Source organism: Drosophila serrata, unplaced genomic scaffold, assembly GCF_035046125.1.
Source record: "Drosophila serrata isolate PLE 108 unplaced genomic scaffold, ASM3504612v1 contig_240, whole genome shotgun sequence".
NCBI classification, from domain to species: domain Eukaryota; kingdom Metazoa; phylum Arthropoda; class Insecta; order Diptera; family Drosophilidae; genus Drosophila; species Drosophila serrata.
The window spans coordinates 7,456,754-7,482,219 of record NW_028257138.1 but is presented as its reverse complement, the minus strand read 5'-3'; the positions used below and the strand labels follow the sequence as shown (position 1 = coordinate 7,482,219).

The 25,466-nt window shown below is 38.4% G+C and overlaps 3 protein-coding genes across 9 annotated transcripts in view; all 3 read right to left on the bottom strand.

The window, feature by feature from the left end:
• LOC110183122 (neuroguidin) overlaps positions 1–10,850 on the bottom strand; it is a 49,686-nt gene extending 38,836 nt beyond the window's left edge. Inside the window, exons 1-2 of the mRNA XM_020951313.2 lie at positions 10,796–10,850; positions 9,877–10,643 (exon numbers count right to left, since the gene is read on the bottom strand). Of these exons, the coding sequence (XP_020806972.2) occupies positions 9,877–9,885 (9 nt within the window). The 5' untranslated portion in view covers positions 9,886–10,643; positions 10,796–10,850. The remainder of the gene's footprint in view (positions 1–9,876; positions 10,644–10,795) is intronic.
• Positions 10,851–11,526: 676 nt separating this feature from the next.
• On the bottom strand, positions 11,527–19,281 carry Cul3 (cullin 3). 7 transcript variants are annotated; one of them, XM_020951309.2, is made up of 11 exons: positions 19,073–19,281; positions 17,979–18,304; positions 14,988–15,371; positions 14,169–14,930; positions 13,936–14,106; positions 13,700–13,870; positions 13,515–13,629; positions 13,308–13,450; positions 13,022–13,245; positions 12,817–12,955; positions 11,527–12,752 (listed from the first exon to the last, which is right to left on the bottom strand). In XM_020951309.2, the coding sequence occupies exons 2-11, from the start codon at positions 18,036–18,038 to the stop codon at positions 12,600–12,602; spliced, it is 2,322 nt and encodes a 773-aa protein (XP_020806968.1). In that variant the 5' UTR covers positions 18,039–18,304; positions 19,073–19,281; the 3' UTR covers positions 11,527–12,599. The 7 variants fall into 7 exon arrangements, with proteins under 7 accessions (XP_020806968.1, XP_086687122.1, XP_086687120.1 ...); XM_086830996.1 differs by lacking the exon at positions 19,073–19,281 and adding an exon at positions 18,872–19,034; XM_086830994.1 differs by lacking the exon at positions 19,073–19,281 and adding an exon at positions 18,761–19,030.
• A 2,521-nt stretch (positions 19,282–21,802) lies between these two features.
• On the bottom strand, positions 21,803–23,813 carry UK114 (reactive intermediate imine deaminase A homolog UK114). The gene is made up of 3 exons (XM_020951324.2): positions 22,778–23,813; positions 22,476–22,705; positions 21,803–22,004 (listed from the first exon to the last, which is right to left on the bottom strand). Exons 1-3 carry the CDS (start codon positions 22,840–22,842, stop codon positions 21,883–21,885), a joined length of 417 nt encoding a protein of 138 aa, XP_020806983.1. The 5' UTR covers positions 22,843–23,813; the 3' UTR covers positions 21,803–21,882.
• Between the last annotated feature and the right edge of the window lie 1,653 nt (positions 23,814–25,466).

Below are 25,466 nucleotides of genomic sequence, written 5' to 3'. Positions count from 1 at the left end.
GCTAGACAGAAAGTCTGCCTCGACTGGATGGCTTCCACCTCCTCATCCTGCTCTGAACCCTGACCCTCCTGTGCATCCCTCTGCCTCTGACTGGTGTCTGCCGGCAGACATTTTTATTACAAAACTTTATCTTTGCCAAATACGAAAACGACAACGACGACGAGAAGGAGAAAAATATAAAAAGCCAACTCTCGGGGCATCCTGGCACTTCGTCCTGTGTTTGTCCTCGTCTATCCTGCTCCTTGCTGCTTGTGGGTGGTTTAGTTTGGCATTTTATATAACTTGCATAAAATGTGCAAGCCGGAAATCGTTTGCCAGACGATGTGTTTGTGTGTTTTGCGTATCAGCCAAAGGGAGAACTTGTTGCCTGAACAAGTTGGTCTTGGGATTGAGAATGAGGATTTGCAATGAATCCTGGTTATCTTTATACTACACAAGGTCATTTACATTGCAAATAAAATTACATTTGATTAAAGGTCTACCAACTAACTTGGTAACATGTAAATGATTTAAGTGTATAAGAAATAACAAAACAATAAAGAAAATTAAATTTGAATTACAACATTATTAAATTGAATTACAACATTAAAGCATAGATTAGGGAATTATTAAATCTCATTTCATTGCCCGAGAATTAAAATTAATGACCAAGAATTATCCTAATTAATATTGCATTCAAAGTATGAGTAAAATAATCTTGATTAATGAATTATAAACAAGTAAGTTTATTTATAAATTTGTTCTGAAAGGTTATCTAATTCTTTCTTTAGTTGAAAACATTTATCAGCGATTCTAAATATTTTAGTAAATTACGGTTAAACAATCTCCTTTAAAACATAATTACAGATGTATAGTTAAACACATTTCTTCGAGACACTAAATAGTGTACCAAATAACTTTTAAACAATCTCATGGAAAGCATACATTAAACCAATAAATTAAGTTTAATTTGTGGTCCTTTGTCTAGCCTCGAAACAGACGAAACTATCTCTGGGAAATCCCCCTCTTTGCTGACTCTGGAAAAGCCCCAACTTTTTGGGCAGCAAACAAACTCTGGTTGACTGGGTCAAGTTGCCTGAAAGTAGGCAAACTGAAAAGTTTCCTCGAAACGACGAGTATAAAAACAAATTTTGTGGCCAAAAAGCGAAATTGTTTGACCTTCAACAAATTGCAAACAATATCCACAAAACTGTGAGACTGTGGAGCCCCCCCCCAAAATCCTCACCCTCAACAAAGTAAAACAAAAAATATACAGAACAAATCCTTTCTCCTAGACTGGCCCAAATGTTGTTACAACTTTTGCTCCATTTCATGCATATATATAACATTTTTCGGCTTTAAATGTGACCAGGAATGGGGGTTAAAGAGGTGGCCCGTTTGCAAAGTTGGTCTAAAGCTGTGGCTTGCTCTCGTAATTTGACCTCCAAAACACAAGTTGAACAAACTCAGGGAAAGACAAAACGAATGTCGAGGGAAAAAGGAGTAATATTTAAACCTAATTTTAATGAAGGTAAAAGTGTTTTGTTTACATTTTGTCTTTACTTTGCGGCTTTCCCCAAAAACAGCTGCAAATGTGTGCTTTATTTCTTTGTTTGTGTGTGCGAGTGTGTGTGTCTGCAAGGACTCGCCTTTGTGTTTGCATAGACTCTGGCATCCTGTTTCATCAGCCATCCCCCTCCTAGCTTTAACAACAATTTCCATTTCGGGTTCATTGACTAAAGGTGTGCGCAATGCCTAAAAAGGCAGGTGGAGTGCCAGGTTCTGGATGCAGAAAGACGCAGTCAATGAGTTGGAAACAAAAGGATACGTAAATCGATTAATTAAAGACCCAAAAAGTCAAGGTTTGTGTTTAAATTCTAAGCCAAAAGTTAAGTAAACAAAGGAATTTATTAAGTTACTTCATACCTTTAATAAGTTTTAAGGATCATTTTGTACTGAGAAAGGAAGGTTTGGAACAAGAAATGTTATAGTTTTGATTTTAAATATAGGTAAGGAGTATAGTAAACTATTTCTACTTTAATAAAACTAAATGAGAGAGAGGCAACTAATGTTAATTTCCAAAGAGTTTAGAATTAGCTGCTAAATATAAATTCTAACCAATCTTTTGGTAATTAAACTACAGTTTATATAGATCTTTATCCCTAACAGCTTTCCTTTTCTTTCTAAATATTTATTAAAAACATTATCCCCTCAAAATCAAAAGTCAAGTCAATCCTCCTTAACCCAAAGTCAACAAATATATTTGTTCAAGTAAATCAATGATCATAAAACTCACTGCTCCCCCCATAATATCCATCAGTTTTCCACATCAAATGAGGGGCAATATTTTGAGAAAACTAAAAACCATCAGGCAGTGAAAATGAAAGATGACACAATAGACACTGGGACTGGGGACTGGGAACCCAAATCATTGCCGACTTTTGCATTTCATTGACCCTTTAAATGGCTAAGATACACACAGATGGCACCGCCTACATATGACTCTGTGGATGCTGCTCCAGCTCCTGGTGCTGATTCTGGTCCTGTTTCTGGTTCTGCTCCTGCATCATGTCAGTCAAAGTTCTTTCTCTCGGCAAAATGGAGAAAAATTTGATTTGAGAGTTTATTCAATTTGCTGCATCTGTGTGTGTGTGGGAGGCACATCCTCCAGATACACACACACACTCTGGCATTTAAGTGCACGCTGAACTGATGTCTGATGGACAACCAGAGTTATGGGGCAGGTGGGGGCGGCATGGTCCAGGCAGGTGAGGGGTGTTGAGGGGGATGTGGGCTCTGAACTCTGCCAATATAATACAATCAACGTTAGAGTTCGATTCCATGCGCATTCGATGCGTTTGAGGTAGCCACCAGTCCAGCTACCGATGCGTAGGTCCACCCCTCAACACGGCAAGTGCACCACCACCCTCGCCCCACATCATCATCCAGATCTCCATCTCCTTCCATCCCTAGTACCATCTCCTCCTGCCATATCCCAGCCATGTTCCAACACACACTCGCACACACACTCGTTGGCTTGGTTTTTGCCCCCATGTGCAGTGGTAGCCTGCATATATATAGGCTCGTTTCATTCACTCGCCCGAGCATTTTGTTCGATTTTTAGTATCCTTCTCGCTCGCTCCCTATGTACCATGTCCTGTGTCCTGTGTGCCCCGTGCTCCTGAGCTCCTCTGCTGTGTAGTAGTGCTGCACATAGGAGCGAGGCACAGCAGAGCAGAGCACGGGGAGGCAGCTGGGATCCTGGCCACACATGCGTTTGGCCTTTTGCCTGGCACACATAGCAGCAGCAACAGCAGCAGCAGGAGGAGCAGCAGGAGCAGGAGCAGCAGGAGCAAGAGCAGGAGCAGGAGCAGGAGCAACAGCAACAGTGGCAATGGCAGCAGCAGTGTCGCGCTGTGTTCCAATCGTTTCATATGGCCCAACTGCTGATTGGGTTTGCACAGTGGTTATGGTAATTCATTTAAGGGTATTTAAATATACTTAAAATTTTCTATAAAAAAATCATATGTAAAATTGGTCATTCATTACAGCTTTATATGAAAGTAAATTTAAGATTTTTATATTCGGTATCAATATCGTCAGACGAATCAATATCTAATAAATCTTGTCCGTCATTTTTTAAATTTATCAAAATCGAGTTAAGCTGACGATCAACTTTATGTATATCTTAAACATTTGCAACATTAACGTGCTTCTAACTACATTTGTATTGTTGTTATTATTAGTATAGAATCGAATCGGAAATTTATCATGAATAGATTAAAATATTCACATTCCTTGAAATTTATTAATATTTTATTGATATTTATTATATTACAAATTGCTCGACAAATCAAAGACTAAAAATCTCATAACTAAGCTAAAAATGAGTTAATTTTAATTCGGAAAGCTTTCCTATGCTAGTTTTTATTAGATTTATAAATCTCCATACTCAATATAAAATGTTAAAAAATTAAAATTTTTATCGATTTTTTATAAATTTTAACCCCTTATCTTTTTTTGAACAAAATTCCAAAAATATAGATTTCTTCCGGACATGCCTAGATCGACTCAGCTGTTGATGCTGATCAAGAATATATATGATTTATAGGGTCGGAAATGACTCCTTCACTGCTTTATAAGCTTCGGACTAAAGTTATAATACCATATATTACCTATTTTTAAAATTTTTGCAAAAAATCAAATTTTAAAAAATTCATAACAAAGCCAAAAAAGCGTTTATTTTAATTCTGAAAGCTGTCCCGTGCTAGTTTTTATTACGTTAATAATTCTCAAAGACTCAAAGAAAAATGTTTGTAAATGGAAATGACTGAAATTATAATCCCATTATTTGAGTAGGTATTTTTTATATTTTTATGCCATTTTTTCCTAAAAATCAAATTGGAAAAAACCCGTTACTAAACCAAAAATGCATTGATTTCAATTCGGAAAGCGTTCCTATGCTAGTTTTTATTAGGTTAATAAATCTGCATACTCAATTTTTTATTTAAAAAAATGAGATTTTTTGCAAATTTTTTAGCAATTTAAAATACAATTTTAGCTCAAAAAATTTTGAAAAAAAATTAAAAATTTGTTTGTCTGCCTGAGATGGCTAGATTGACTCAGCCGATGCTGATCAAGAATATATATGATTTATAGGGTCGGAAATAATTCCTTAAATGCATTTAAACCCTGGAAGTGAATAAAAAATACCTCTTAATAGAAAAAAAGCTGGAAAGGATATTTTTATTTTTCTTATTTATATATTTAAATATTTTTTTATAATCCCACTGTGCACAAAAGGCAGTGCAAAAATTGCGCACAGCCAATGCAGCGACCGAAAAAACAACAAGGACAGAGGCAGAGAGCGCGGCAGCAATACATGCGTTGGTCGTGGGGATGGGGAGGGGGAAGGTGGGAGGAAAACTCCGGGGGAAAAGGCGCGATTGGAGTGGAGTGGGTGGGACCATTGGGGAGGCTTCGTTGCGTCACACTTGTGGATGGGAATGGAAATGGAAGTGGACCATAGAGTGGGGGGGAGTGGGTGGTCTTTTTGGAAAAACGTGGACATGAACGCTGGCGAAAATGGTGGCAGCGACGCAGCCTATTTCGCTGGCCAGGAAAAATAAGCAGGAGGCGTGGACGCGGCTGCAGAGGGACAAGTACGCAGCAGACGACGCACAAAATGCAATACTCCCGGGGGGAGGTGGGTGTATGGCAACCCAACACACACACACACACACACACACAGGAAAATGCAGTCGGGGAAAAACCAGGAGGCACACGAGAACCTGCACACACCAGTGCACTTGGGGACTATATGCGAGAGCTTGGATGTCATGTATGTATTGCCATTGACCAGGCTCCAAAGGCTTCCCTCTCGCTCTGGCTCTCGCTTGGGCTTATATCCTTCTGGCCTGCTCGCTTGTTTGCCAATTTATTTTGCGCACAATACGAAACACGGAAAATGCATGAGGCCGCCCAGCAACCACCCACTTTTGGCCGAAAAAAAACAAAAAAATGAAAACTGAAACGAACGCAATGATAGCCACACAGCAGAGCTGGCCAAAAGCAACATCAAAAGCAGGGGGGAAAAAACGGAAAGAAAAAATTGCACAAATTCCAGTTCGATTTTTGGCCATAATGCAAAAGGCTTGCTCTCTCTATCTCCCTCTCCAATGTATATGCTGTCTCTGTTGCTTTTTGCATTCTGTGGCTGCCACTGCTGCTCCTTGCTGCTCCTGCTCCTGTTCATGTTTGTTGTTATTTTCCGTTTGCCACTTTGTGCGTGGATTTTCCCTTTTTCCTTAGTTTCCTATCTCTCTCTTCTTGCTTTTCCCGGCTTTTTTCTAGACTTTCCTCAACTTTTCAATTTTTTTGTGCCGCGACTTCCACTTTGATGAAACGAGCGTCGCGTTTTATTTTGTTCCTGCTTCTTTGTTGCCCCTGACTTTTGGGAAAACAAGAAAAATCACAAAAAAAAAAGGAAAATACTAACGGGTTCAGCGGTAGTACACACTCGTAGTAGCTTTTTATGGCCAACGTAGTAGTTGGAACCAAGTCATCAGCCCTACGCACTGGGCTTAGATATAAAACAAGTAAAAAAGTTTGAAAGAAATGGAACGAACGAGAAAGGAAATAGGAATAGCGACGAAGGATTGAAGGAAAATGTGGCACAAAGGAGCCAAATGTCCTAAAGAAAAAAAAAGTCAATTGGAAAAAGGAAGCTGAGAATGCCAGAGAGACACAATTTTCGTAGGCAAACAGTTCTTCTTCTCCTTTTTTTTTTTGCATCTGTGGAATGACAGTATCTTGAAGACATATTGCTGCAAATTTCAACATCAAAGTTGACTCACTGAGCATCCAATTTCAATTCAGTTGAGATACAATATAAACAAAAGTACTGAACTCGATATTATTGCCAGAGATATATATCAAAAAGAACACACAATAAACGGCAAAGATATTAAAAAAGTCTATATTCTGGTTAAATAATTTAAGGAACTTGATAGTTTTAGAAACAAAAAAGAAAGTCTAGGTGCTGAATCAAAGGTGAATATATATTTATGTCTTTATAACTTACTCTAGATTTTCTCAACTCAATAATATAATGTTTACAATAGATTCGACTTTGTTTTTCCCACTTTAAGTTCAGGCTGCTAAAGCTGATTAAGATTCTGAAACACTTTCTCCTAAATAAATAAACAAATTATAATATTATTTTCTTTTCAAACTACCTATCCATAAATTCTCTTAAGTCACAACAATCCCAAGTATCTCCTAATCATAAGAATTCCCAACCTAAGTCACACTTCTCTTCATGAAACGAACCTTTTCAATTTAAATCCAGCTCCTGCTTCCTTTAAGATCACTTCGATTTGAGATAAAGTTCAATGTACATGAGGATAGCAAAGAAAACACAACATCAGGCTAGGAAAACTGCAGCCATCGATGGAGTATTCCATTTCAGCAGAAGGAAACCGCTCAAGGCGCAGGCCAGGGAAAAGCAAAAGATGCTGGACCAGAGCATTCGAAACGGAAGCCAAGGGAGGCGGAATTGAGAATCTAACATTTGCCGTGGATAAGTGCAGGTGGTGCCCATTGGGCGGTGGATTGTGGTTAGCGATGAGTGGGAGTTGGGAGTCAACAAAGTGATTCAGAAGCAGGAAAATGTTTAGGCAAAAGCTGCACCCAGTAAAATTCAAAACAATCCAGGACATGCAAATGAGGATATGAAGAAGAAAGTCTTAATATCAATGAATTTTAACATTAGAAAGCGTTTTTCAAACTAAGAAAATGATATGCTTTACAAATATAATTAGTGAATATTGTGAAGATGATAAAAAACATAGATCTAGAAATTTAATAATTAAATAAAGATGAAATAGAAATACATATGTATCTTTGACTTAACAAACTTTGATGAAATTTTAAAAATATATAGTATTATTGCTATATTTCCTTATCGACTTGTTTTTTGTTTTTATCCCAATGAAGTCTTTATGGTATGGCAGATGCATCCATCCTGCTATTAAGTTAATTGTCCTGATTAGCATGCCTCCATGTCTGTTAGCCTCGTTGAAATTTTTTGTGCTTTTGACATTCGTTTGAACATGGAGTTACAGAATAAGAGAGACTTCCCTCGTACGCGAGGCCACAGCCCGAGCATGGAGCATAGAATGGGGCCTAGAATGGATCTTTAGAATGGGGCATAAATGTGCCCATTACTCCCCCACCAGTTTGCCATTAGCAACAGGAGAGCGGCGGAGAGCTGCATTTTGCAGTTGCAGCTGCAGCTGCAGTTGCAGCAACTAGAAACAACAGCAACAAAGTTCGGTCAAACGTCAGAAATGTTCATTCGTTCGCTTTTGCTATTGAACGCAGGCCAAAAGCGGCCTGTTAAAACACAGGGAACCACCCTCTTGGCCACCACCCGGCACTACCCACCACCCCCGAGGAGGCGAGGAGCATGCGGCAGGACGATGTGCAGGCCCGGGCATCGGGCAAAATGCAAATGCAAATGGGCAAAATGCGCTTTGACGACGACCATGTGGATGGAGGCGATTGCGTGGACGGTGCTGGAGGAATGGAGAAGGTGGTGCGGTGGTTCGGTGGTGCGGTGGACTCTGGGCGGACAGGACAGTTGGACGGGGCAGGCGCAAAACGCATTTCAAATCGAAAAGTGGAACTTCACTCATTTGGCGCGGGGAAATGGCGACAGGTAAATAACCAGAGTTCGTTTCTCCACATAAGCCTGATTACAGGGTAGCAAACAAGGGGTGTTTTAATAGTGGGTTGGTTGCTTTAATGAATTTAACTACATTATTATATTTAAAAGAAATATTATTGATAACAGCTTTCCAAACTTATAAGATATTTATTTAGAAAGCATTGTAAGCTAAAAATATCTATAATTGGCATTCTTCAAAACATTTATTAACTCTCATCATGTATGAACTTTTAGTAATTAATCTGGAATATATATAGTAATATCCTTTAAGTTCCCTATTTTGTAGTGAAAATTCATCATCCTAAAGTATCCCTGCATATTTCTAATTAAAGCCTAAAGCAGGGTATCAATGAGTCGAAGCTTTGATAACCTAATTTTCAGTTTTTGCTTTTTTAGCTCGTCTTGGTGGATGGAAAATTGACTAAATGCAACGTTTTCGTGTTCATTACGCTCAGAGAGGATCCCCGAGTTCTGTCGATATCGAAACACGGCCCAGCCATCTCTAATGGCCAATTTTCCCTCTAAACTCTCGATGCCAATTGGGAGTTTTTCATATCGGCGCAGTATGTTTTCCTTTTTTTCGGATTTTCAGGCTTTGGTGGTTGATTCCCGCTTGGGACAGTGCAACCCGGGGGGCGGGGTTGGGCTTGGGTTTGAATTTTGGGTTTTAGGTTTTTGGGTGGGTTAAGGTTGGGGTGGTGAGGCGCGAATCGACGACTCGGGGTGGTCGCTAAAAAGTGCATTTCCAGTTCTATATAGTGTCCCGTTCGGGGATTATGGGGTTGTGCACGGTTGCGTCAAAAGGTCAGCGACTATTCCACAGGGTGGATTATGACTGACGGTCTGATAAAGCAAGGAATCTGAACATTTTTTTTTTTTATTTTCACAATATACGAACAGAAACCGTTTGTAAAACTTGACTTTAACGGGTTTTATGGTACAATTGATATGATTATCAATTAAGATTTCAGTTTTCGAAAGGATTTTAATATGGTCTAGTTGTTGAACAATGGCCACTTCTGTCTTAAAACGAGATAAACATCTAATAACCGTAATAAGAATAACTAAACCCATATTTGAGAGAAATTTACATTTATTAAAAACAGATTTATACCCTTTTTATGTTTCTTTCAATTATTCTTTAAACCTTTCATTAATCATTTGTAAAAACTTGATTTTTCGAAATTTCCCAGGTTAACAAAATTGTGTTATCTTAATAATTAAGCATCGAATTATCTTATTTTATTTCTTTTTTATGCTGTACATATTCATGGTTCAATGATAAAAAGTCTCAATAATTTAAATTAATGTATTTTTTAAGAAATAATAGACTATTTCCAAATTTAATATGAAGTAAAAAAGCAGCATATTTCTTTTTTCGATTTTTTTTAGCATAAGAGAGTCAATTAGTTGCCTATTTTAAAGTAAAAAGTATTTATTTTTGTGCTTTTGTTTTGACCAAAACAATTATAAAATATAGCTAAAGCTGAAAAAAAGCTACCGCACCTTTAAATTGAGTACTTATTATTTTTAACGTTCTTAAAAGTTCTTGAATTAATTTATTTTAGAATCCATATAAACCACTTAAAAACCTTAAAAACTTCAAGAATAGCAATTTCCTTTATCTTTCATCTGTTTTCTTATTGCAAAGTTTCCATATTACTGACCTGCACCATGTTGATGTTTTTGTGTGGGTGTACCGGGTAACGGAGATCCTAATCCAACGGTAAATGACGTTTCACTTGCACTACTAAATTCACCGGATGCCGGCAACGGTAAATCGACGTCTTTCGCGAGCGGGACAGCAATGAGATACGCGCGTGAGAGCGAGGGAGAACGACTACGCCAGCAAAACAAACGCAAAAGCAGCTACAGCAACAATTTAACACAAACGCACGTGGGAATTTCACTTTTGTTTTAGTTCCAGCGCCTTAATTGAAGTTCTTATCCAATTCATTTAATCCACGCACACACACCTGCATTTTGGGGAAAGACGTAGGAGCGCGACAAAAAGGGAATTAAAAAACACGCGGTTGCCGATTTTAATTTTGCGTTCAATTTGTTGTTGTCCAGGCGTGTTTTCTAGCAATTGCACTTCACTTGGCGGCTAGTGCATCGGTTCACTTGGCTGCGCAGCCTCGCGGGTACTCTGGGCTTCCACGATTTTCCGGGAAAACGAACCGTTCGCGTTCTTGGTCAGTTTTTTTCTATTCTTTGCTGTTTTCTTTTTCCCGTTTTCCGACGCGCAGTCAGCTGTTTGCGATATTTTGTGCTGTTATTTAACATTTTACGTCTTACATGTTAAGTGACGAGTTTATACTTTTACAGATATATGGAGTCGAAGTCTCACTGTTGGTGTAGAACTTTCTACATGGGGTCGAATTCTAGTAGGATTCGCACTCGTGTGCTATCGGTTGGAGGTGGTTTTAGGTTGCTGAAAATATATAAAAATACCATTAAATCAATATATGTTTTTCGTATTTGTTGCTATTTTTTCCGGTCACTCTGAATCCCTGAAGCTGTTATTTAACATTTTACACATCTAGATAACATCTTACATGTAGACATTAAAATACACTAACAGACCTGCTCTCATTAACAGAATTCTCTCTCGTTGGCTGTCTGGTGGATGTTAATTAACATAACATTTCCGGGTGCTGTCGAGTGTCGGGTCGTTGTTGGCTGCTTAAAACATATCAAAATACCAATATATCGATATTTTTCGTGGTATATTTTGATATATTTTATTTGGTTACTCTAAATTCCGGAGCTGTTATTTAACATTTATACGTCTGAATAACCAAAAAAAACTACAAACTTAACAGACTTAACAGAATTTTGCGGTTAAATTTAAAAAGACAGAGTTAACAAAATGTTGGGCTGAATTCAGAAAAATGAGAGAGGTTAACAGATTTATAAGCATGAATTAAAATAGTTAGGGATGTTTAGCTGTTTTTTAACATTTTATATCTTACATATCTAGTACGCCATTTTACATGTTTACATACAGTAACTATGCGTCCGTAACAAAGAACCCAATTTGATCAAGCAGTGAAATGGTCGGTAATATGTACCACAATTAGACAAAGCAGTTCTGAATGGATTCAGTGTTACAGCTTTTATTTTATTAGTAACTATTTTTTAAATATGACTATATTCATATTTCCCAATTAAAATAATTCCTTCTTCTGAAGCAAAAAACAATTATTTTTGTAGATAAAAATTGTTATCAAATAAGTTTTATTTTACAGGCGAAAAATAGCATTCCATTAAAAGAGGTTTCACGTTCTATTTTAAAAAGATAGACAACAACTGTGTTAAGTGTTAACGCTTATATACGTTTTATTTTTATATCAATTTTTCATAGGTAAGAACAGAAATGTAATGTATTTACAGTGTTAAGATCGATCGCTCTCCTCTTGTTGCTCAGCGTTTAAATGTTTTTATTTTTTTTTATATTAAAAATGAATTCTTTCGTGTCCTACTTAATTCAAATCCATTACAGAACTGCTGCATATATGTGTATGTGTGTACTTGGAATCGATTCCACAATATCAACTAAATAGATAAAACAACTTTTCATATATAGATTACCATAATCATAATCACTGCAGGTCGCAAAACTAAAGATAGGAATATATATATTCACGACAATCTTCACATGAATCTCAAATCTCAATCTTGCAGAGGGGATGATGCAGGTTATGCAGGGGGTATGCCTTGGCTTGTGGACTCTTGTACATCAAATACGCTCACTAAAATTAATAATTCATTTATAAATTTATTACTTTAGCTATATTTATAGTTATGAATATTCCGTTTCGCTTAAATTTCTGCTGCTGCATCTTTACCTTTACTCATTTGCTTACAATTAGGGCTTGCATTATGCGTAATTCTACTCTTATGCATGCTTCGCGTACGATTCCTATCATGGGTGGATTTTGGATGTATTCTTGTGTGGCTGCTGATGTGTGTGTGTTTGTTGGATGTGTGGTGTGGATTTGGGCTTACTGCTATACAACTTGAGGGCGAAAAATTAGTGTCCGGAAGAAACAAAAAATGATTAGAGAATTAAGAATTATATTAGAGGGATAATATGTATGTTACTGTGAGGCGGAGTATCGCCCTATCTATCCAATAGCATTTTAAACTGTTCAATTTTGAATGGCATTCTCGGATAAATTGTGGCTTGCAAAAGTGAATTTTACATTTCTGGCGGGCGCTCCTGCATTGGTTAACACTATCTTTCGGGCTTGTTGTCTGGAGAGAGAGGTCATCCACAAAATCTTGGTCAAAAAAAATGTTATTGCTGCACTGCTGTCCGTCCGCTGCCGTTGCCGTTGCGTTTTTTGGAGATGAGTTCGTTCCAGATCCCATGCGCTTGCGCCGCTTAGGCCAAGTAGTTGTACACCTTGCGATCCTCGGGCGATCGTTGCAGATACTCGCGCTCGATGAGGCCCTCGATCCGCTTCTTGATGAACACAGGCGAGGGCAAGAAGCGCGACTTGAGCTGCGACGTGACGTCCGAGACCAGCAAATTGTGCTGTAATATTTAAAATTTAAAGTTAAAATAAGAGGAATTACTTAATGTGCAAGCAAATACTCACCGCCATACGCTTGCGCGCCTTCATGATGCGCACAATTGCCGCCTCGATCTCATGCTTTCGATCCTCATCGACCTTGCCGCGCGTCTCCTTACGCTCCGGCTCCGATTCGCCCTTCGCAGCCACCGTCTGAATCTTTACCCTGTAAGATTTACCCCAAAAAGGCATTGGCATAAGTTATATAATTGGTAATTTAGCTATATCTTACCTGTGGAACTTTGAGACAAAGGCATCGTTCACATAGAACTCATCCGTCGGCTCAATGTCCTTGGTTTTCGTCTTGGAATTGCGCACCAGCAAGCGCTGAGCTGGCTTGCCCATGGACAGCGACTGGAGGGCTCGAACCAGCTCTCGCTCCGGTATATCCGTCTCCTGATGGATGTCATCGTAGGTGAGCACATCGCGGTTGTTAAACAGCAGCAGCACGCACATCTGCAATGGAAGTAGGATTTAAAATTATCTCGAATGGTCAAAGAGACCCTCTTCAATCTCACCTGGTATGTGGACACCTGCAGTATGTGCTTGCGTGTTGTGGTGGGCACTGGACACCCACTCGAACTGGAGCTGGGTGCATCCTTATCCTTGTCACTGTCGGCTGCTTTCCGGCCATAAAACACAGCGTTTATATAGGCAGTGCCTGTGCATAATAAAAATTGAATTAAAAATGGGAATTTCTAAAAGAATCTTCTCCTTTAGCTCACCCATTTGAGGCTGTAACGTTAGCTGACGTCCTGAGTGCTTGTTTAGATAAAAGTTTTTGAAAATATCAAAGGCTTCGCGGGGTGCGGCGGGTATGTTGCAATTGGGAGTCGCTGTCTGTTGAGGCAAAAAAACCAAACACATTTAGAACTTCTCTTAGAATATAAGATATAAAAGATAAACTCACCTGTGTTGGCCAGAATCCAGTGGTTAGTATGCGTACCGTTAGCTCAACACCGCCCAGGGATAAATTGTTATTATTTACATAGTTCTTGAACTCATCCATGATCGTATTGGAGACGGACATGTCCTTAAACATGCCCTCTAGCTTCGAGGTGAATTGACAGCCGCATTCAGTCTGCAATCAAAGATATTATAACCATAAATATTAAACTATAATTAAATATATAATGCAGGGGTCACCTTTAGTTTGGATATCATGTTCTTCTCGAAATCATCAGAGACTGATTTGTTTAGCAGCAGTCGCTTGGCTAAATGCGTCTTGTAATAGCGCTCAAAGACATCCTTCTCCAACAGGAAACGGAAGAGAACCATGGTCTTATCCAGTATGGACTCGATCTCTTGCTCACTCATCTGTAAGCAAAAACAGAGTTAGTCTATAACATCTAAAGTAACCAATAACATGAAACACTCACTCCCTTGCCGCCCTTTTTCAGTTTGTCGTCGATGAAGAGTGACAGATACTCTGGGGATTTGTTGTTCAAATTCAAGAAATGCTCAAAGTCCGACGAGATGACATTCTTGAAGATGCGATCGTTGGCGAATGAGTGGACCAGAAACTGATCGAAGCGATCCTTGAGATCTAGCAGGTTCTGCACGAATGTAATGGGGTTCGTGTTGCCGTTTTCCTCCTCCTTGACCAGCATGCGTCCCTGCTCTCGCAAATACGCCGACATGGTGTCCGCTATCACCTTGAGGCCCTCCTCCTTGAGGCGCGAGAAGAGCTTGTATGTGCAGGCCAGATCCTCGGTCTTTGAGTTCTTGATCATATACACAACGCCCGAGTTTTCCATTTCGACAATGGGACGCATATGTTTCTTGATCAGCTCCTCCTCGACGACGCGCACAATTCGCGGCTCGGTGTCCTTGTCCAGATAGAGCGCTGCCCTTGACGATTCCTCCGTGATGCGGGCCTCTACTTTCTTGATATAAACGCCAGCGTTGTTCTCGGCAAGAAAGTTCTGCGACTCGAATTTGTAAAAGGCCGCCGACTGGGCAAGGAACGGCTTCTCAAAATCCTCCTCGTAGACGGTGCGAGAGTTGATGCCCAATGTGATTAGCATACTGCAGGCGTTCTTAATTGCCAAATGGTTAATGGCCTCGCCATGTCGCTCCTCCATAACCATGCCCAGCAGCTTCTCCCGCAGGGCCTTTTGGATTTCGCCATATCGAACCACCTGGTAAAGATACAAATTAGAATCGAACTACAAAGATTCATAGGTTTCTCTCCTTACCTGATCCTTGAATAAAATTAATCCCAGATTGTACACATTGTCCACCTCACGCTGCTGCACATAGACTCTGTCCATGTACATGAGAATGTCGCGTATCATCACCATAGAGGTCTGATGATCCGTCCAGGCCTGGTTCAATTTGGGCAGGAAGTTGCTGTGCAGACTCTCCAGGACCTCCGCTCTAACCTTATGCTCCAGATGCTCGGAAACAACCTCTCTCAGCCCGTAGTATAGTCTGTTGCCGTGCTTGTGCAGCACCATGTTGTAGGCATTTCTATAGAGCTGTTCGAATGACAGCCCGGAATTGTTCTTTTTCTGTATCTCCTGGATAGCGTTCTTCAGGCTGGCCCAAATCGTCTCCACGTACTTTTCGTCCATGGAGGCCTGCAAGGGAGAGAGAAAAGAAAGATTAATTCGTTTGAATACATTAGGATTTAAGGAATAACATAGATTGGGTCTTAAGTTTTACAAGTTCCTGACTATACAATCCTATCTATAATCTTTGTAAAGTATTCAAGTGCTAACATTGAAGGCCTTTCGCTTGTATTCGGGCAGCCACAGCGGGTACTTGCGTACGATGTCCTTTGGACGTGGGCCCTCCGCAATATCCTTGATATCACGACCGTTGGCTTTCGCGATTGTGCTGTCAATGGAAGCGGGAGCAGCAGCGGGAGGCGGCGCTGTAACTGGGTTGGGCGTGGGCGTAGGAGAAAGTCCTGTTGCCGAACTATTCTCCGCTCTCGCCCGACCCGTTCTGGCGACATGGTGGCGCCTCTCAAATGTATTCTGCCAAGGCGTTGGCAGTGACTGATGTTGTTGTTGTTGATGGTGATGCTGATGCTGCTGCTGCTGCTGCTGCTGCTGTTGTTGCGATTGAAAGGAAGTATTGCCCTGTAGTACAGAGTGCCTGGGCATACGCAAGGCACCGCTCGAGGCTCCGGTGTCGGCAGTTTCCCTGTTGACGTTGCCACTTCCACTGCCTATCGGATGAAAGTTATTGGATCCAGCCACAATGCGACTGTAACGGTTGCCATTGACGTTAAGATTGTTTAGGGGTTCCGGCTGCTGCTGGCGGGGATTGCGACCTTGCATATGGTAACGATACTGCTGGTCCAGTTCTCGTTCCCTTTCCCTATCTCGCTCCCGTTCACGATCCCGCTCCAGTTCCCGCTCTAGATCCCGCTCCAGCTCCCGCTCACGCTCCCGCCCCCTGTTCCGCTGCTGTTGCTGCTGCTGCTGCTGCTGTTGGATCCTCTGCTGATCCTCGCTCAGCGCCAGCGAGCGGCGAGCGGTGGCCTGATGTGGGCCCGCTGCCGTGCGGGACCGACTTGGGTTTGTCGACCTAATGGTGCCGGCTTCCTTTCCACATTCGCTAAGCAGTGCCTTCAGTTGTCCGCCGCTGCTCCTCCTCCTCCTGCTGCTCCTGTGCTCCGTGCTCGGGCAAAAGTTATTTGCTCGTTGTTCACCCTGCTCCCTTCATACAGGTCTGCACAGGCTCTCTTTGTGTGCTGGCGGGAACAATAATTTCTCGAAAACAACGATTGAATTGGATGTAACTTAAAAACTAAAATGTGTTTGAATTTTCACCCAGCCCCAGGTTGTTGTTTTGATGTTTTCTTCAAATTCAAATTTTTTCATTCATTTTTGGGATTTTTCTTTCAAAATTGATTGATTTTTAAAACGAATCGGACGGACGAAGGTGGTTGGATATATAACATGTACATATGTGTTTTAGGGGATAACCAATTGCAGGGGCATTTTGTAACATTCCTCTGGCCGGGGGCAAAGTCCTCGGGGGGAACTATCTTATCGGAAAATTGTGCAATTTCATGCTGCGATCAGCGGATTCTGATTTCAGGTAAATTATAAATTTCACAACTTGTGACACTAGAATAGCACTGGGCAGGGATATACATATATTTGTATATTCAAAGGTCTTTACATTACCTTTGGAATATTTGTTTACTTGCAAATAAAAGTTCCTAATCGTTCCTTTTACTTAAAAATACATTTACTATTTTATACCGAAATTCGACACTTCTCTCGTGCAAAGTAAATAAAATGGATTTAAAGCCCATTAAAGAAGCATAAGTAGGCGAACAATATATATATAGACAATTATAAATGCTAAGTAAAAATTATAACAAACAAAAACAAATAGCTTTGAATAAAAATATAGATAATTAACTATTAAAAAGTTTAGATTAAGCCACAAAATAACAATATAAGCAATAAAAAGACTTATTTCGGTCGAAGTTAAGAAATATAGAATCGAATCGGAAATCGATGAAACTTAGTTTAAAAATGTTCACATTCTTTGAACCGATATTTATCAACTTTTTTTTTCGAAAAATTCTATATTTAAAAGCACATAACTAAGCCAAAAAAGCATTAATTTCCATTCGGAAAGCTGTCCTATGCTAGTTTTTATTAGCTTAACAAATCTGCATACTCAAATTAAATTTTAGACAAAATAAATTTCTTTTTCAATTTTTCACATTTTTAATTTATTAATTTTACCGCTTAAAAAATTTCGAAAAAAAATTATAAATTTTTCTGCCGGAGATATGTAGGTCGATTCGGCTGTTGATGTTGATCGAGAATATATATGATTTGTAGGGTCGAAAATGATTCCTTCACTGATTTATAAGCTTCAGACTAAAATTATAATACCCTTTAAGGTATAAACAATTACTGGTTCAGTGTTTGGATTCTGTGTTGTGAATATCAAGAAATGTTAATGATTTTATTAACATTTAGTTATCAGCTACCTCTTTACTTATAAAACCCTTAATAATAAAGTTAAGTTCTGATTAAGAAAGCCACGTTAAATCGTTATTTTACTTTCTCTTTAACAAACATATGAACCTCTGACAAGACCGCCTATCTATAGCACCTCTTCTGATTATCATTTCAGAAAGGTAATAATAAAATAATCAATTTGGATAAGGTTGGGTAAGGATAACTAAGGAATTTCCCTATAACTCTTACCGGAAAGGCACGTATACGCATTTTGCCCTCCTTCTTTGGAGGATTTCCCCGTAGATTCATATTGTTGAGGCGTCGGCACTGCTCCTCCACTTTATTGGTGATCCAGACGCCGAAGCGGGGGAGCTGCAGGCGCAGATGCAGATGCAGATGCAGGTGCTCGTTGCGCTCAGCGCTCAGCGATTTTCCCCCCGATTTTGTTGCGACTCCCTCTTATGACTGTTGTTCTCGTCTCGATTTTCCGTTGACTCTGGAGATGGCGGCTGTGGGTGTGTTTGCGAACGTAAACAAAGTCCTCAGAAGGCACGATTCTCAGTCTTCGGGCAGTTCTGTAAAGTAATAAGCGAGGTTTTAATTACTTTGTTCATATTTCATGATGGTCATGTTAAGTGGCGACTTCTTGGGATTAATTTTCTCCTTTCCTTTTTTTTTTATTTTATTTTATGCAAACATTCCACTCGAAATGTTAGGGTGTCAATCGCGATATATACACATACACACACACACACAAACACACATGCATATATACATATCTATTTGGGGAAGCGGCAACGGCGGCGGTTTTTATATCGCGAATAGTTCGCAATTGCAAATTTTTGGTGGGTTTGTGTGTGGGCATCCAGGGGGTAATCTCCTCGAAGATCGTCTACTGCGCCGCCACTTCCTTTGTCCCCGGGAGTCCATGGAATGGACCGATTTTATCGGCTATATATACATATTATATCGCGCTGGCTCTGCAGATCTCTCCGCGTAAAAGAAACAGAAGGAGAAAAAAAAAAACTCACACGGCGACAAAATAATTGTTATGTACATATGTGCGTGCGTGCAGTGCATGCAATTAAAACAAAAGTCACTGGGATATGCACTCGCGATCGGGAATAGATTCTGCCAAATACCAAAAGGTAGTCGTGTACACTTTATTTTTCCATTTGTTGCTGCTCGCTGGCTTTATTTTCAATAGTTATTTTTCTATTTCACTTTGTCATGGGGGAAAAAGACTGGTGGTAGGGTTACATGTGTGCGTGTGTGTCTGTGCGTATGCGAGAGTGGTCGTTTCTCTGTCTGCGTTTTGCGCTTGTGGGTGTATGTTTTTGTACCTTTGCTCATCAAGCGGCTCTCGCGTACGCTTCTTTCCTCGATTCGCGCTTTCCCAATCAATTTTCACTCTTGCAATCGCTTCTGTATCTCTGCATCTACTATTTTGTTCGATTTGTTGCTATTTTTTACTTTTACTTGCATTGCTTTGCAATTGTATTGATTGTAATTCGTAATAGAGATGGACGATAGTCGCGTACCTTTAACTTTCTAGTCACAGTTATTCGCTTAGGTAGCGACTCGTGATTTGCGTTGGTTTTAGTTTGCAATTGGTTTTTGCTAAATGGAGGCTAATGTTGGTTACTTTTGGTTTACATTTAGCTTATTTATTAATAAATCGTAAATTGGTAATGGCTTAAATAATTGAAAACAATATAAACACAAATATTATTATTGTGACGTGACTAATAATCGAAAGTTTTTCCATCTCTAGCTGGCAGTGTTGAGCAATGCCAGTCTCTTAAAACATATGGCAGCTCTTCGTCATATGGTGCTGTGAAGCGATGAATTCAGTTTCTTATTTGTAACAGCCCTAAAAGTATGCCGCGAAGTTTCGGAGGGCGCGCAAAATTCATATTTGAAATGTTAAAAGAAAAATTTATTGAGTATTATGTTTTAATCAGTGTTTTTTGCTTTTTTGGTAAGTTTATATAAGTATTTGTTCGGATTAAGATGTTTTTACTTCTAAAAAAAACTGTTAGGTTATATTTTAAACACTATTTCTAGTGTGTTAAAAATATTTTGTTCAATAAAACTAGTTACCGCGGTATAAAATTGATATTGAGCCTCATGGCTTAAGGAAATGTGGTTAAAAACATTAATTTTTTATCAATATAAACAACAAATTAGAGGAATTTCAAGTAGAATGATTCCAAACACCTGCTCAGCTCAAATAATCACCGCTCAGCTATAAGATTCCCTGATTACAATGTTGTTTTCGCCCGGAAATCGTATCCCCTCAGGCAAGTGAAAGCTCGTTTTAGCAACTAATTACCCTGTGGCAAGGTCTCGCCAGGCGAATAATATTTTAATTATGACAACTGGCCGCCGCTGGGCCAAAAAACAGCAGAAAAAAATGAGACGTAAACGGATATGCGGCAATGGCTACCGCATGTGGCTTTCTTAATTGGCCAACGAGACGCGCCCATGGCCCACACTGATAAGCAAATTTGGGAAACAAAAATGTACAACAAAATTGCGAGTTTAATTTGGCGAATAACCCCGTCAGTGTCGACACACTTTCACCGCCTCCTTTGGCATCCCTTTTTGGCCACATTTGTCGTGCGTCGAAATTAATTAGCCGCACTTCAGGCCACCTCCTCAGCTGCGTAGGTGCATTGAGGTGTCCGCCGTTGTCATCAATTCATGCGTATTTATTACCATTTATCCACGACTGTCGGCCGATGCGCCTCGCGAATTAATTACACGCCGCCGCCGACGAGGGGCACATCAACATAAATGTTGCACGCCGCGGGTGCAACAATATAACACAACAATAACTATGTATATAAGCTATAGTAACTGCCGCACGGGAAAGTGCAGCATAAAATGAATGGTGCTCGACCATGGGGGGAAATAGTCGATGCCACATATAAACCATATAATCGTGCCGCATCGCAACCACTCATATTCACACCAGGCGCACTTTGGCTACCAACAAGGACAATAAATCATCCGACAGGCAGTCGGAGTGCAGACAAATTCACTGAAATTTAAATAAAAATCAAAACAAATGCCTAGACAAAACACGAGACCGGGAGTCCAGGAGACCGTAAAAGGCGAAAAAAAATATATAAACGGAGCCTGAAAGGCAGCCGCATCAATATGGAGCATACACTGAGAGAAAATTTTAATATTTTATAGGTGAAATTTAAGTCAAGTATTTTTAATTCATAATTAAAAGCCTACTTTAATAAAATTTTAGTTGATAAAATTAAAGGTTGTTGATTACCTAGGATGAAAACGAAGGTAAAAATGAAGGTTTATCATAAATTTAATGATATTTTCCTATAAAACTGTCTTTTAAAAATGAAAATAACATTTAATTTCTATAAAGCTAATGCGTAAAATGCATAAATCTTAGATTTTAAAAGGAATCTGATAACCTATGGGAGCAACTATCCTAAGTAGAGGTATTTATAATTAATTTAATAATCTTTTTTTTACCAAAATTCTTTGTAGACCTTGAATTAATATTTTATTCCTGTAAATGCAATATTTTAAATGCATAATTTCAGCTTTTTAAGTGAAAAAATTACCCCCATTTGTCTTTAAATATTTTATAATATTATATTATAATACTATATTTTTCACTGTAGCCATAAGTTCAGTAGTTGCAACAACAACAACAACTCCTTGGCGGCATTATGAATAACTTTTAAATTTGAATGTGAAATAAACGCTTTGTCTAAGCTCTGGCTACCGTTAGCAACATGCTGCTCTGGCGATTGTTGTTGCTGCTGCTGCTGCTGTTACCGGTGATTTATGCAGCAACATTTGATGAAATATAATACAAAAGGCGCACAGCAGCCGCGGCAGCAACAACAAAGATAAATTGCCGCACGCTAAATTGTAAACTATATAAGGTTTAAATGCAAAGTGTGTTTTGTCGGTTGTTGTTGCATGTTGCATGTAGCCATGCCGGCAAAATGTTTACATAACGGTCATAGCAACAAATGTTGCTAAACTTTCATGGCTTCATTTTTTCAGCAACACTTTTTGTATTTCAAATATTTTGTTCTATATAGATGGATATATGTATATTTATTGACCAATCACCTTTATTTTGTCACAATTTACTGGACATTAATTGCTATTGCACAGTTTGTGTGTCAACGCATCCGGTCAAGGCGATGCACTCGATCTCCACCAGAGCGTCCATTGGTAACTTGGCCACCTGGAAACAACTGCGGGCCGGGAAATCCTTATTGAACACTGAAAGAGAAAAGATAAGCCAAGCATTTAGTATTTTCGAATTTAGGGGAAAATAACATCAAAAATGGATGTCATAAAATGTTTACAGTAAACAATAAACACGGCGATAAGCGATGCCGATTGCCTTATCAGGTGCCGGCAGTGCCGGTATACAGTAATATTAAAACAAAAACAACATAATTGTTAATATAAGTTAGAGAACAATTTTAGATTAAATATTGGCATTATTACACAATAGAAGTCTTATACATTATAATGGATTATAAGTATCTTGAAGATTTAAAGTAGGGAATAATGTATGGAAATTTGAAGTTTGTCTCCAAAATTTAGACACTTTCATATATATTTCTTAGTTTAAAGAGACCAAATACAGTAACTAACATTATTTGTGCTTTTTTAATCCTTAAATTAAATTAGTTTTAACCTTACTAAGAAGTTTTCCATATAATTTTATACTATCCCTACACTCACCCTTCTTGTAGACTTCGTTGACGGCTCCAAAATCATTGAGATCCTTCAGGAAGACGGTATTCTTGACCACTTTATCCACGCCGGAATCGGCAGCCTTGAGAATAGCCTCGAGATTTTCGAGAGCCTTCTCCGTTTGCTCTGTGGGTCCTCCGGGAACCAGCTTCATGGTGTCCTTATCCAAACCCAGACAACCTGACACATACACCGTGCGATCGGCCACCACAGCTTGGCTATGTAATTATTGAAACACATTTTAATTAACCAAATATTTATGACTTAATTAAAGTAACTAATTAACTCACTTGTAGGGAGCCACTGGCTTGGCGGCATTTGCAGTGCTGATTAGTTTCCTCACAATCGTTGACATTTTGAACTTGGTTTGATGTGTTTTGTTTATTGCAAATTGTTGTGTCGATTGCAGCAGCTGGAAGGGAACTGATGGAAAGCTTTAGTTTTGGTTCAACAAGTGCCTTTTTTCATTATCAGCATTTGCCTTTTACAAGCTCTTTCGTTTTTCTGTCTCTATTTCGAGGTTTCTCTCGCGTGCCAACAGGTGCTCTCAGCTGTTAAGTTAAACAGAGTCAGCTGTTAGAACTGTTAATTTAAATTACAGTTATGGGAAAGGTAGAATATGTTCTGTTAGAAATGTAAAAAATATTTTAAATAACTCTATGTTATTTATTTAAAAATTTATTATTATTGTGACTAATTAATTCCGTGCAAGGAATTATATTTAAGGAATTTTTAAAGATATACAGAAGCTTCATTAATTTTGATTTAATGTTTACAAATGATAATGCAAATAATTTAAATTAAAAAGCTTTAAAGGTTTTTAACATGCTCACAAAACTATCATAAAATCTCAATACAAATATTTTAAAATGATTTAGTAAAGGAAAAATTATTATTAATCGAAACCTGATACTAGAAAGTTATCAAAATTCAAATAAATATAGTAATCATAACATTGAATAATAGTATATCAAGCTTCAAAGATTATTTACTTTAAAATGTCAACAAATTATACCATAAATATTAAACAAATTATATAAGTCAAGCATAATTTATATTTAATTAACACCTGATGGCTGCCACTAATCAAAAATGTAAATAATAATAATTATAGTAATCAAAATATTCCACTGCATATCAGTCTTAATAACTTAATTAACATTTTTCTGCACAAATAAATTAATATTCCGATTCCGAAATTTGGGTCGGCACTCGCTTTCTCTAGCTAAAGGGATATATACATATATATTCGTATATATGTATATATTCTTCCACCGATATTTGATTTAACGCCATGAAAAATGCAAGCCACGTCACTTAGCCACGCCCCCTGCGCCGCCCTGACTAATTATTTATTATTTGGCAATTGCTGTCTGTCAGTCGCTGTCATGGCCCAAAAAATAACAAAATAAAAAGCCAGAAAGAAAGAAAGCCCAGGCGATCCCGTTTCAGAATCTTTACGCATGCCAAAAAGAGGAGAATCACTCTGTAATTATGCGAAGAAGATGAGGCAGAGCATCCTGAAATGTGGCAAAGGGTCTTAATCCCGGGACTGAGAGCTGGAAGCTGAGGCACCAATGAAGCCAATGAAGCCAATGAAGCCGGTGCTGCACCCAACTGCAGCCATCCAGCGTAGGTGCAACCTCAGAGCAAAGAGAACACGCCCTGCGAAACGCCGCCTCAAGATTGATTGTAGATGCTTTCGTTGTTGCTGTTGCAGGTGCACTGAAAAAAATTAAAGAATTATTATAAAAATTAAATATTAATAGGGTTTATATTAATAGTTTCGAAGTTGAACTCCAGTAGTAGTAATAGAAATCGATAAATGACTTATCTTGATGATCCTTATGAATTTGCATTGGCTGCTCTTTTCTTCTTCCTAAAAAAAGAAATTAATTAAAAATTATACATTTTAAGCTATATATTATGAGAAAATCTTACCTGAATAATATTACGAAGAAGATAAGCCCTAAAACTTAACAAAAAGAAGTTTAGAAAGACTATATATCTATAAGAAAATTGTAATATGATATATAAACAAAATATGGGGCTCATTTTCATATAGAAAATATTATAATCTTTAGTATAACGAATTTTAAAAAATTTTAAATAATCACATTTAACGTTTAAATATTATTATAATCAAAAATACCTGAAATATTATATTTCGTGTTATAATAAATTCTAAATTATTGGCTTTTATATCATATGGAATATTAATTGTACTTCTTTAAAAAAAAATCAATTCACTATCCATATAATTATATTTTATAACATGCCAAAATTTTAAGAACTTTCAATATTTTAATAAAGAATATTAAAACAATTTTGTGTTGCATTGAAATTACCAATATTTCAGTTATAAAAATCTTTAGAAAACAATAATTCTCATCTTTACAAGCTTAAAAAATTAATTTAAATGTAGTAACTATTTTCTTCAGTGCTTTTTTAGCCAACCCACGACGATGAAAATGCTCAAAAGAAATTTCTTTTGGCTGCCTTCTGTGCCCCAAGCATTTTGATGTCGCATTTTGGTGCATTAATTACTTTATGATCCACTTTATGGTGCATAAAATATGCAAGTTGCAAGTTGCAAGGATCGGGAAAAGCAATTTCACGAGTCAACGTGGTGGGTGTTTGGCAAGGGGAAGATGCTGGTATCTGGAATCTGGAATCTGGGATCCGGCTGGAAACTCAACAAAATCAACATTGATATTAATTAGCCACGGCCAGCGTATTGATTTATACACACAATTTACTTTGTTTAATGATGGCCCCTGGTCCCTGGTCTGGTCAAACAATTTTACATTAAATGCTTTAATAAATAAAGCTCTAAATAAGCCAAACGGCAAAAAAAAAAAAAATAAAACAAGGAGATGCCATATAATTACTTGGCAAATAACAAATTGCCTCCGTTGCAATGCCAGAGAAGGTGTGCATTAAGAAAGGGTCGAGGAGCCCGATCCCTTTGATATGGTT